Source organism: Rhinatrema bivittatum, chromosome 4 (genome assembly GCF_901001135.1).
Source record: "Rhinatrema bivittatum chromosome 4, aRhiBiv1.1, whole genome shotgun sequence".
NCBI lineage: Eukaryota > Metazoa > Chordata > Amphibia > Gymnophiona > Rhinatrematidae > Rhinatrema > Rhinatrema bivittatum.
The window spans coordinates 416,291,339-416,304,336 of NC_042618.1; the positions used below are offsets into that span (position 1 = coordinate 416,291,339).

The following is a 12,998-nucleotide window of genomic DNA, read 5'->3' on the forward strand; positions in this document are numbered from 1 at the left end:
TTAGTGGTCATTTGTTCCAAATTTTTGATGTGTAACAACTGTGAAAGCACGGAGTCTCCTGCAGGACAATCTGGCAGCGGTCAAGGGAGGAGAGGAAAGAAGAGCCTTTTCTGCAGACTGGGGAGAGAATTTGAGAGAGGTATCCAGGGGCCTGTTTATTCAATGATTTGTAGACAAAACAGACAGTTTTATATTTTATCCTGCTTTTTACTGGAAGCCAGTGAAGAAGACTTGATATAATCAGTTGCTTTAGCATCTACCAAAATTCTCTCAGCAGAACCTTGTAGGAGCTGGAGGTGCTTCAAACTGATTTGTATAAGGAATTGCAGGAATACGTTTGGCTGGTGATTATGGCATGGATTACAGTGGCAAGACTGCATTTATCATGGAAATTACATAATTGGCAGATCTGAGACAGATACACAATGTATGAGAAAGATTTGCATACAGTGAAGGCAGTGCATACAAATCTATCTCACATGTAACCTGTTGCGCTTGGAGGTGGACCCTTGTCCTGGAGCAGTGTAGTTCGGCTCCCTGGTCGGACCCAGGAAGCTCCTGCCACCAGGAGGCGGAGCACAGAAGGAGACAGAGGCTAGCTGGAGCTTCACCACTGGAGGCCCGTGGTCCCCCTGGGTGGAGCCCTTGGGGACCTGGGCCACTTGGGCTAGCTGGGCCTCGCAGGGTCTCCCAGAAAGGAAGTCCAATGGTGTGCCCACCAGGATCAAGGGTGCGCGGTCGATGTCAGGTGTGGAGGCCTGAGGAGTCAAGGAAGGCCAGAACAGAGTCTGAGATGACAAGGCTAGGAGCAGGGCCAGAATCGAGGAAGCAAGGTCAGTGGTAGCAGAGGTCGAGTTCTAAAGGTCAGTCCAAGAATGGTCAGCCAAAGCAGGGGTCAGGTTCCAGAAGTCAGACGTGATCAAGGAGGCAGGCAGAGGTCAGTATCTGGGCAGCGATCAACGTAGTCAAGGCAGGCAGATGTCGGTACCAGAGAGTCAGTCCAAAAAGTACTACCTGGGGAGACGAGGAACCGATGGACACTGGAACAGAAGGACGCTGGAACAGGAGGACGCTGGAACAGGAGGACGCTGGAACAGGACTTGGAACAAGGCTGAAACAAGACTGGAACAAGACTGGAACGCGGAGGCAAACTTAGTACACACATGGTGTCGACCTGATTGTCAAGGCAAGGAAGTGTAGGCAGGCACTTCCTTATATGTTGCGATCAATCAGGGCGCGCCGCGGAGCTAGGACCTGCCCCTGGCCCTGCAAGGCAGCGGGCAGTCCGCGCGCGCGCACCTAAGGGCAGGGCCGACGCCACAGAAGATGCCGATCCCCGTTGTGAGGCCTGGTGCATGGAGGAAGGCCCGGCGACCTCCGCTGAGGAACGCCGAGGCCTGGAGGTGCTGGCGGCTGCTGCTGGGGAGGCCGACCCGGGACCTGCAGGAGAGTTGGAAAGGTGAGCATGGGCAGGGTGCGCAACATAACCATTGTGGATATCCTGAAAATCAGGCCTGCGTGTAGCTCCTGAGATCGGACCTGGCCACCCCTGATCTATAAGGAAAGCCTTTCCACATAGAAGAACGTTCAAGAGGTGGCAAATGACAGCTCAGAACCCAGGAATGTTATTAAATAGATCAAAGATGTGAAAAAAGTAGCGTTGGGTTTTTTACGTTTTGTGAGTTTTGGTTTCAGTGGCAGACAGTCCATTGCTGACCTAAAACCACTCTTCTGTGATGGCAAAATGTTTGTGAAATTGGCAAAGGATGAGTGAGTGTTAATACCTAGCCCTGATCTTGTTGATTTTGCTTCCAACTCCATTGCACCAACAGAAATAATGTAATTTTTTTTCCTTAGAACTATTCCACCCCGTACTTGCCCGAGCATGAACCTTTTAGTTATAAATACTCAAAGACAGGCTAAGGTTCTATAGCTTTTGGGTTTTTTTTTTCAATATGTATTAAATATGTTTTGTCTAATTGCTTTCAATATAGGGACTCCCTGGTTATGGCATTCCTGGTGAGCCAGGGTCAAAAGGAGAGCCAGGTGAAAGGGTGAGTCATCTTCAATTATTCAGAATACCGATCAGTACCCTGAGATGTCTTCTTTTAATGGTAAAAGCTATGGGTATGTAAATTTTTGTTTGGATTTTTTTCATTAGGGTCTTATAGGCCTGACAGGCAAAACCGGAGCAAAGGTAATATTTCTGTCTAAGGAGATAAGTGTTCTTCTATGTGTTTTGTGTGCATGTATTTGTGTGAGAAATACAGGAATTATTTGGGGAAAGTCTTTTGGCTGTTGCTTGAGCCCTTCATTATTTTGCAGCTGACTGTGCATCTCTACAGCACTGTATACGTCTAGCAGCACTTATGGAAATGTTGAGTAGAAGTAGCAGCAGTAACTACCCTGAACTTGATGTTTTTAATTTACAAACTTTTCTCACTCAGGGGGACCAAGGCGATGCAGGAGAGAAAGGAGATGCGGGTAAACCGGGCTCACCTGGGCAAATCGGACTGCGAGGAAAAGAGGTAAAGTCATGATTTCTGATAGTTTCTCATCTTCGGGTCACCCCATGTAAATTGAAGGAACCCCTGAACCCGGGAGCAACCACTGACAGTGAAGGGAAGAGCTAAGTATTGCACCCTTATCGTTACTTCCCTGCAGGGAATGCAGTATGTATGTCTTCCTATAGTATTCCCATACGTCCCAGTTTCTAGAATTGGATATTCTTGGTAGCTCTACTGCTCCTCCAGGGAAGCTGGATAGATAGCATTCTTGCAGCATTTCTGTATTCTTTATGGGATGGAATACCTTTTATTGACCTAACATAAGAATAATCCAAAGATGTGCTAGTAAGCTTTCAAGATTACATGGGTCCTTCCTTCAGATCCACGACCAATACGGCTACTGGAACTCATTATTCCTGCTAATGCCATCTCTAAAAAATGATAATACTGACAATATTATGGCACCAAAGACATCAGTAGATTATTGAATCCTGCCTCCTAACCTTTAGAAAAAGACTCAAGACTTGGCTGTTTATGCAAGCTTTCCCGGATTTAACTTAATGCGCCTCGCCATCAACATATCCAACACAGCAGCTGTACTTCATCTCCTTTTATATAATTTAGTCTCTACTAAACTATCTTTATTTCCTCCGCTCCCAGTTCAATAGCCCTTGTTTATTGTAACTGCTTTTCTTCGACACGTTATTTATGTTTTTAATGTATTTATTGCACCCCTGTTTATATGTAAACCAGCATGATGTGATTGCTTCATGAATGCCGGTATATAAAAACCTTAAATAAATAAATAAAATAAATAAATTATTGTCTTATGCATTCTTGGTAACCATGAGGCACAGTGTCAGCTGCTATCCAGAAAAAACAAAAGCATTTCAGAGGAGAAAATAGCATTAAATTACACAATGTCTTCTGAAGTTGTAGAGCTTCTTGCAGGTGATGTTCTCTGACCCTTTACTGGGCTATGTCAGGTTGCTGCGATTCAGAGAGTGAGTTTTCTGGTAGTACCCATGGAAAAGAGTGAGCACCACTGGGGAGGAAACAAACAGATCCCAATATATCAGGAGGAAAATGACATTTTGCAGAATGCTTTGCACTTCCAAACTGATATGAATGGCACATGAGTATGTGTATATGTTTGCCTCCTTTTTAATATTAAATTTGGTACTCCATTAATATGGAAGTTTAAATTATTCTTGTGTTAGATTTGATAATGTTGGATTTGGGTTTTGTGGCACATACCACAGATTACTAAGCTTTTTTTATATTATAGTACGAGATTTACTTGTTATGTATTTATGACTCCTTTTTGATATCTAATAAGTTTTTTGTATTTTTTGGAATTTTTGGCCAGTAATGCCTCTTTTTGTAGAACATAATGCATTTCCACTTAGCCAATATTCAGACACTATTGAAGATCTGCATTTTGATGTTCAAAGACATTAAAATCATTGGGAAAGTTCAGTGTGCCTTATGTGAGTCAATGAGCAGGAGATTTGTTGTTTACCTAGGCTTTGCTTTCTCTGGATTTACCTCCAATTATAGGGCGAGCGGGGAGAGAAAGGAGATGAAGGAACACCGGTAAGATCAAATTCTATTTTGAAATTCATTGTTTCTTTTGGTGGCTATTTTCAGAACTGTGCAGGCAGGTGCAAAGTTCAATGGCACGTCTTCCCTGTGGATTTTGCACCATTTTCCAAAAGAAAAGTACAGGTGTACTCTCCCTTTGAAAATTGCCCCGGGAAAAAGCACTTGCGGAGATTTACATCTGTTTTGTCTGCCGACATATTTTCCCTGAAAAACATTCTTAGTTTTGAAAATGCAAGAGTAGTTACATTGTTGCATTCCCTGCCCTAACCCCACTCCCCAGGAACACCTCCACTCAGTGCGGGTAAGAGGATGTGCATTGAGGCAGAGTGTGCGTACTCTTAGGGGCGGATTTTCAAAGGCCCGCGCGAGTAAATCCTTACAGATTTACGCGCGCAGGGCCCTCGCGCGCTGGCGCGCCTATTTTGCATAGGCCGCCAGTGCGCGTAAAGCCCCGGGACTTACGCGCGTCCCTGTCGGGGGCATGTCGGGAGTGTGTCGGGATGACGCAGCGTTTGGGGGGCGGCGACGTGGGCGTGGTTTCGGCCCGGGGGCATTCCAGGGGCGTGGCCGCGGCCTCCGGAACAGCCCCCGGGACCGGACCACGGAGCGGGGCAGCTGGCCAACGTGCGCAAAGTTAAGGGGGGGGTTTAGATAGGGCCAGGGGGGTAGGTTAGGTAGGGGAAGGGAGGGGAAGGGAGTGGAAGGTGGGGGGAGGGTGAAAGAAAGTTCCCTCCGAGGCCGCTCCGAAATCGGAGCGGCCTCGGAGGGAACAGGCAGCGCGCTCTGGGCTCGGCGCGCGCAGGTTGCACAAATGTGCACCCCCTTGCGCGCGCCGACCCCGGATTTTATAAGATATGCGCGGCTACGCGCGTATCTTATAAAATCCAGCGTACTTTTGTTTGCGCCTGCTGCGCGAACAAAAGTACGCGCTCGCGCAAGTTTTTAAAATCTGCCCCTTACTGCATAAAGATTGGGCTATTTTCTAAAAGATCTTTTACCCAGGTTAATGGCTTTAGAAAGTCACCCACCCTATCAATCTGTTGTAAAATTTGTATTTTTTTAATTTTAATTATTTGCTATTGATTGGTCTGCTTTTTTTCCCCCTAGGGTGAATCTGGTCTTCCAGGCAAAAATGGAGAAAGGGGTCTCAGGGTAAGAATGGACATTGCTGTTTAGTGCATAGTTAGGTGTACAGTGACCAGATGTAACACATTTATATTGTGATCTGGGAGGTGGAGGACTCTTTTATTAAATCACAGGAATCACAGCTAAGTTCACTTCGGTGTAGAACTCAAGGGAAGTGACTAGTCCCTTCAATGTAAAAAATTAACTTCTGTTTGGGAAGCTTTTTACTTGAAAAAATGTCAGTTTTGTGAGTGGGTAGTATACAAGTATACTTGCTTCCTGTATAAGATCAGTCATGGGAAGGGAGGTGATGTCCTACTATGGATTGGTAACTAGTTAAAATGTTTAAAAAAATAATTAATAAAAATAAAAGGTAAGAAACAGAGAGTAGCACTGAATGGTCAGTTTTCCCAATGGAGAAAAGACAATAGTGGAAGAGGGAACAATGAGTGAAGGATCAAATTTGCAGATGACACAAAATTATTCAAAGTTGTAAAAACAGCAGCAGATTGTGAGGAATTGCGGAAGAACCTTGTGAGACTAGGAGACTGGACATCTATAAGGCAGATGAAATTTCAGCGTGGACAAGTGCAAAGTGATGCACAAAGGGAAAAAATAATCCAGACTGTGATTACATGATGTTACGTTCCACATTAGGAGTCACCACCCAGGAAAAAGATCTAGGCATCATTTTGGACAACTCGTTGAAATCCTTGGCTCAGTGTTTGGCGGCAGTCCAAAAAGCAAACAGAATGCTAGGAATTATTTGGAAAGGAACATAAAACAAAACAGAGCATATAATAATGCTTCTGTATGGATCTAAAGCGGGACTGCACCTTGAGTATTGCGGACATTTGTGGTTGTCCCAACTCGAAAAAGTCATAGCAGACCTAGAAAAAGTACAGAGAAGGGCAATAGAAATGTTAAAGGGGATGAATAAAAGCTAAACTGGTTGGGGCTCTTCAGCTTGGAAAACAACTGAAAGGGAATATGATAGAAGTAAAAAAAAACATAAGTGGGGTGTAGTGAGTAAATAGGGAACAATCATTTACCCTTTCAAATAGCACTAAGACTAGAGGACACTATGAAATTAATAAGCAGCAGATTTAAAATAAATCCTGGAAAGTATTTTTTCACTCAAGAAAGAATTAAACTATAGGATTGGTTGCCGGAAGAAGTAGTCAAGGTAATTAGCATAATTGGGTTTAAATGGGGTTTGGACAATCTCCTGAAGGAAAAGTTCATAAATAATTATTAGCCAGGTAGACTTTGGAAAGACATCGCTTATCCCTGTGAGTGAGCAACAAAAGATAGATCTACTTTTTGGGGGGCTGCTGGGTCCTTGTGACATGTGACCTGAACTGGCCATTGTCGGAGACAGGGTGCTGGTTTCAGTTGACCTTGATCTGACCCAGCATGGCATTCCTGAGACCGAGAGCCATTCCCTTTCAGTCTAGAACATAGCAGTTACTTCCTGCCTTATATTTAGAGAATGAACGTATCTATTTATTTACTGTTCAGTCTGCTTTGCTAGAGTCTCTTCAGGTTCCTCCCCTACCTAAACCTCTTCCTCGACCCCTCTTCTTGATGTCCAGGACCACTGAGAGAGTTCGAGTTCGTCAGTGTTTTCTCATTCAATACAGTTTTACAGTGTCCATGAAATCTTGAATCCTTTTCTTCTTAGGGTATACCAGGGATCCGTGGCAGCCCTGGAGAGAAAGGGGACGTTGGAGAACCAGGAGAGCAAGGAAGAAATGTGAGCACTGCATCCACCAGCATTAAGCTACATTCCAATAAGGGTCGGAACTCTGCTTTTCTAACTCTGTTCTACCAAAGGGATGTGCAGGCAAAATATTTATTTATTATTTAAAATATTTATATTCCACCTACAATAAACAAGTCATGCTAGGCGGACTACAGCCAAAACATAAAGCAATAACAAAATAAACTACTAATTATACAACTTCACATACAAACTTTGATGTATGTGTAGTTTTATAATTCAACACTTCATCAAAATTCAATAAAACAGCTCCCACAATCTGGTAAGTAAAACTGAATGATCAATAGAATCAAAAGCTGCTATGTCCAGAAAAATAGCTATTGCAGCCCCTCCAAAATCCAAGGATTTCAAAAGATAGTCATTCACAGACATATTTTTCGTTCTCTTCAGTTTGTTCGTTTTTGACCTGATTTGGGCCATATTTTGTTTTGTGGTATTTCTTTTATTCGGATTTTTCAATTTGGCAAATAGTGCACACTATTTGCAAATAGTAGGCGTTATTTGTGGAAATGAAAAATCCCCAAATTTGGGGTTCTGTGGTGGCATGTTTTCTTTGTTTCAGATTTAACTAAACAAAACAAAAATGGCCTCATTTGGTTCATAATGTGCATTTGTTTTAAACCAATGCACATCCCTACTCTACTGATTCATTTTGGTATCCACAGGGCAGTCCAGGACATTCTGGGACCAAAGGTGATCGAGGAGAACCAGTGAGTAATATTCTCTTTATTTATATCAGATCTTTTCATTTTGTTCAATATTTTTAAATAGCTATCTCAGCTTAAACTCTCGCTTTAAAACTAAGTTTTAACTGCTGCCTTACAATTTGTGGCTTCTTTTTGCCAATATTGAGGACAATTTTCACAGGGAATTGAATGGGTAAAGAGCATTTTATCTGTGTTAATTGGCTCTCTGAAATTTGCCCTCCCACAATGTAGCTAAATGTCTGCTCATTCTTCTGTGACATGCAGGCTTTTAGCTACACAGAGATGAGGCATTTCCAGGGCCTGTTTAGATTGAGGGAGAAAAAGTACGCATGGAGACAGCATTTTCATATCTACATGCGTACTTTTCCAGCAAAAACCTACCTGCACAAAAGACAGGGGCATGTGACCGCATGTAATTTGTACTCCCAGCAATTTTCATAAAGAAAGTACTAAGCACACTTTCGCTTTCAGAACTGGGGCAAAGCCCACAGGTGAAAAAGTACAGGTTGTTGTTGTCCCAATGCTGACAGTCTGAAAATGGCAACCTTACATAAGGAGAGATAAGAGAACCTGATCATAATGTAGATGGTTCTTGGCATGCTTCATCCCATTATTCTCATTTTTTCATGCAACTGTAATTCCTTTAATATGTCTTTGGTCCATCAAAATCTGTTACTTCTCTTTTCTTGTCTGCAGGGAGCACAAGGTCCTCAAGGTCCTCCAGGTCCTCCAGGAAGATCTGTAAGCTACACGCGTCTTTGTGTTTTATCTGTTTCTGTGGTTGTAGTGCACATCTGAATCATTCCTCCCCGGATTCCTTTTTCCCATTGGGTATGTTTTTTTTCCTTTCGATGCAAAAGATCAGCTTACCCTGGGCTTCCCTTCGTGTGCATCCTTTGACTGAGGGGTAAGGAGCACAAGCAGATAGGTAGATAGGCTTGTTTCTGAGTGATGTCAGCACTGCTGGCCAGCTCAGGAGTCTGTTAATTATTCAACCAGGGCCCAGCATTCCCTGGAGCCCCCACATAGCAATGTTGTGATGTGCCTGAATACTACCAAATAAATTAATGTGAAAGCTGAAAACCTCTGACTATTGCTACCTTAAATATGCCCATCCAGACAATGGAAGCACCATTTTATCTGGGCAGATATTATTAAGCCAAGAAAAGAGAAAGGTATAAGGCAATTGTTTCCTAGTGAAGAGAGGTAAAGAGCTAGCAATGGCTGTGAAGTAAGAATACCATAAAACACATTCCACTACCTGTTTGATATGAGAGAGGATATTAATGAGTAAAACAACAGCAAAATTCATAAAGCGTGTAAGACATGCATATATATACGTGATGACCCTTTAGATCATCATGATAAGAATCTAGTTTTGAACCCTGGGGGCTAGGATAGGGAAGGTAGTGAAGAGAGGGATGCTCCATTTTGAACAGCTTCTCCATTGAGGTTGCTGGAATGGCCAGCCCTCCACTGCTTATCAAAGCAGGCTGCAGCAATTCTAGGAGTAGCATTTTGGTTAAGAGTTAGAGAAAGCAGGAGTGTTTTCCTTCAGTTGTTCCTCAGCCTGGGCCAATACCCTAATAGGGATGTGAATCGTTTTTGAACGATTAAAATTATCGTCAGATAATTTTAAAATCGTCCAAAATCGTTAGAGTGCAGATACAATACAAATGCCCCCGATTTATCGTCAGGGGCATTTGTATTGTATCGTTAAATAGGGCGCGAGAAAACCGGCACACCAAAAAAACCCTAAAACCCACCCCGAACCTTTAAAAGAAATCCCCCACCCTCCCGAACCCCCCCAAAATGTTTTAAATTACCTGGGGTCCAGTGGGGGGGTCCCGACGTGTTCTCCCTCTCTCTCTCTCTCTCTCTCTCTCTCTCTGGCCACGGCTGCGTTGTGAAATGGCGCCGGTGGCCCTTTGCCCTTATCATGTGACAGGGCAAAGGTAGCGCCGGCGCCATTTTGTTTCCTGGCTCCTGACGTCACGCCTGCTGGAGATCGCCCCCGGACCCTCACTGGACCCCCAGGGACTTTTGGCCAGCTTGGGGGGGGGCCTCCTGACCCCCACAAGACTTGCCAAAGTCCAGCAGGGGTCCGGGAGCGACCTCCTGCACGTGGGCCGTATTGCCAATCTTCAAAATGGCGCCGGCGCTACCTTTGCCCTCACTATGTCATACGGGCGAGGCGCCATTTCTCAACGCAGCCGTGGCCAGAGAGAGAGAGGGAGATCGCGTCGGGAACCCCCAATGGACCCCAGGTAATTTAAAACATTTTGGGGGGGTTCGGGAGGGTGGGGGATTTCTTTTAAAGGTTCGGGGTGGGTTTTAGGGTTTTTGCCATAGGAGATTTCGGTAGAAGCTGCTATGTTTATCCCCGGACATTGATAACATTTTACCCATCTTCCCCCTTTTCATTCATTGTAAATATGAATAAAACATAAAATCTTTTTCTAAGCCTGGGTCTTCACTGCTATAATTTTAGCAAGCAAGTAAACCTGTTCCAAAAGCACGAATAAAGATGTCCAGTATAATTTGTTGCTATTTTTCATAATTCTTCTTTCTTCTTAGGGTGAGGGGGACAGAGGAGGAGGAGGAGAAAAAGGAGACAAGGTAAAGAGATGACGACGCTCCCTTTTAATATTGCTCATCCTTCATTTGTTGCTGCAGTATGAAATTGCTTGTTTCCGATGCAATTACTTGCCCTGCTGCCCTACCATAATACAGTAATAATATCATAAGTTTGTACCTTGAACAAACTGAAGATTTCATTGCCAAAGCAGAATTTGTGACTTGTCTTATTGGGGTGAACATGTTGTCCTGTGAATAGTGAGGGATGGGGGCCGGAAAAGATAGAGACATTCTAATGCTTCAAAGGCACGAAACCTTCTCCCAAGGAAAGAACATTCTACAGCAAGAAGCCCTGAGTTACATCGGGTGAGGGAGAAGACTCAGGAGCAACATCAGAAAATATTTCTTCAGGGAAAGGAGAGTGGATTCATGGAATGGCCTCCCATTGGAGGTGGTGGAGATAAAAATGGTAACAGAATTCAAGAAAACATGGGATAAGCCCAGAGGATCCCTAGCTGTGAAGAACTGAAGGGAAAACCAGTGCTGAACTGGTGCGTATAGAATGAAACTGGGCAGACTAGACGGGACTTTATAGTCCTTATCTGCTACAATATTATATGTTTCCAGGTGTCTATTTTAATCAAAATGGAAGATCTCCTTTTTTGTTATCCACAAACCCAAACTTTGCAGCCATGTGCACTCCAAGGCAGGGCTTCTCACACCTGTCCTGCTGACTTCAAAGCCAATCAGGTTTTCAGGATATACACAGTGGATATGCATGAGATAAATGTGCATAAACCAAGTATCTAATTCATGGAAATCATGCATGCATATTCATTATGAATATCCTGAAAACCCAACAGGTTGTGCAGTCTCCAGGACAGGTTTGGAAAGTCCTGCTGTAAGGTATCCCCACAGTAACGTTTCAATGTTTGACTTGGGAATGACTGACTGTGTGGTTCTCTAAAGCAGTGTTTCTCAAGCCAGTCCTGATGTAGCCCCTAGCCCAGTGGTATTCACTCCCAGCCCTTGAGGGCAACAAAACAAGTCGAGTTTACAGGACATCAGTAATGAATATGCGTGAGATAGATTTGCATGCACATTGCCCCCATTGAATGCAACTCTATCTCATGCATATTCATTAGGGATATCCTGAAAACCTGATCTGTTTATAGCTATCAAGGATGGGGAATGAATACCACTGACCTAGCCAGTCTGGTTTTCAGAATATCTACAAGACAAGCTTGAGAAACGCTGCTGTAAAGTACCAGCACAGGCCTGAATTTCTTTTGAATAATGAAAGATAATTGGCCCTGATTATTGTATGAATGCTTTTTATAATGTGAATTCTTGTTGAGAGAGGACTGAATTAAGAGCATCTTCAGCAAACCTGGTCTCATAGAGGAAGGGCAAGCACCCTCCAAATTTACTGGAACCATAACCCCAGGTTCCAATTGCCTTAGGGGCTGATTTTAAAAGCCCTACGTGCGTAAATCCAGAGGATTTACGCACATAGGGGGGATTACATGCGCCGGGCCTATTTTATAAAGGCCCGACAACGCGTGTAAAGCCCCAAGATGCGTCTAAGTCCCGGGGCTTTACAAAAGGGGCAGGGCGGTCCAGGAGTGGGGCAGGGGCAGGTCCAGAGGCCTCCGGCACAGTGGCCATTTGCCATTGTGTTGGAGGATCACGTGTAGGCAGGATGCTGGCGTGTGCAACTTGCACCTGCCTCCAGGCAGGCACAAAAGGTAAATAAAAATGTGGGGGGGTTTAGGATAGGACTAGGGTAGGAATAGATTAGAGGAAGGGGTGGGAAGGTCAGATTAGGGGGCAGGGAATGGGTGAAGCCCGCGGGTGTTGGCGTGCGCAGGGTGCACAATTGTGCACCCCCTTGCGCGCGCCGACCCCCGATTTTATAACATGCGCGTGATTGTGTGCGCATGTTTTTAAATCAGGCATATTTTTGAAAATCTACCCCTTAGCATTTTTTAATATGCTTGAAGTCCCCTTACCTGATACTCCTGGGGCACATTCAGTGCCTGGTCTTAGTCCGACTCAGTTCTGCAAACCCTGGCATGAATCCTCTGATGATGGGTGGGGGGAAGGATTACCTTCAAGGCACCAAGCGTTTAGGTGGCACAGCACCAAGGAAACACTGCACACAAGGTCTTTAATAAACAGGTCAAATTAGAAAGTTGCAGGTTGTAGTCTTTCAGTATTTAAAATGTAAAAAGTGGGTACTGCCATTTTACAAGGGGGGTGTCTTATCCTTGCGCTTATGCTCTCCCTTGGTCTTCTGTCATCCCCCCCCCCGACAGAGAGGCAGACCCAGGGTGAGAGGTTTACTCCCTCAGAGTGGGGATACTCTTCACCCCACTGCTGGATCCCTCAGATACAGCTCCTTACAGTGCAGTATCAGAAGCCCCACCACAGGGATTTTTTCTGTGTGGCTCTCTATGTTCCCCAAAGGACTTTGGAGGCAGTAGGGACAGAAAGCAGGCTCTCCCCCTTCCCCAAACTCCTGAGAGAAATAAGAGACTGAAATTCTCTCTCTCTCATCTCCAGATCCTGACACTGGAATATTCTCCAACTTTTCTGACCAAACCCAGGGCTGCACTACTATGGCCATTCCTAGCAGGGAGTGCCACAGCAATCGGTTCAAACCACTCACTACCCTGACAGTCTGAATATGTC

At 44.5% G+C, this 12,998-nt stretch overlaps 1 protein-coding gene across 1 annotated transcript in view; it reads left to right on the forward strand.

Moving 5' to 3' along the window:
- COL7A1 (collagen type VII alpha 1 chain) overlaps positions 1–12,998 on the forward strand; it is a 350,074-nt gene that overhangs the window by 198,405 nt on the left and 138,671 nt on the right. The window contains exons 51-59 of the mRNA XM_029597520.1: positions 1,995–2,054; positions 2,162–2,197; positions 2,448–2,528; positions 4,068–4,103; positions 5,220–5,264; positions 6,922–6,993; positions 7,686–7,730; positions 8,424–8,468; positions 10,305–10,346. Coding sequence (XP_029453380.1) covers positions 1,995–2,054; positions 2,162–2,197; positions 2,448–2,528; positions 4,068–4,103; positions 5,220–5,264; positions 6,922–6,993; positions 7,686–7,730; positions 8,424–8,468; positions 10,305–10,346 — 462 coding nt within the window. The remainder of the gene's footprint in view (positions 1–1,994; positions 2,055–2,161; positions 2,198–2,447; positions 2,529–4,067; positions 4,104–5,219; positions 5,265–6,921; positions 6,994–7,685; positions 7,731–8,423; positions 8,469–10,304; positions 10,347–12,998) is intronic.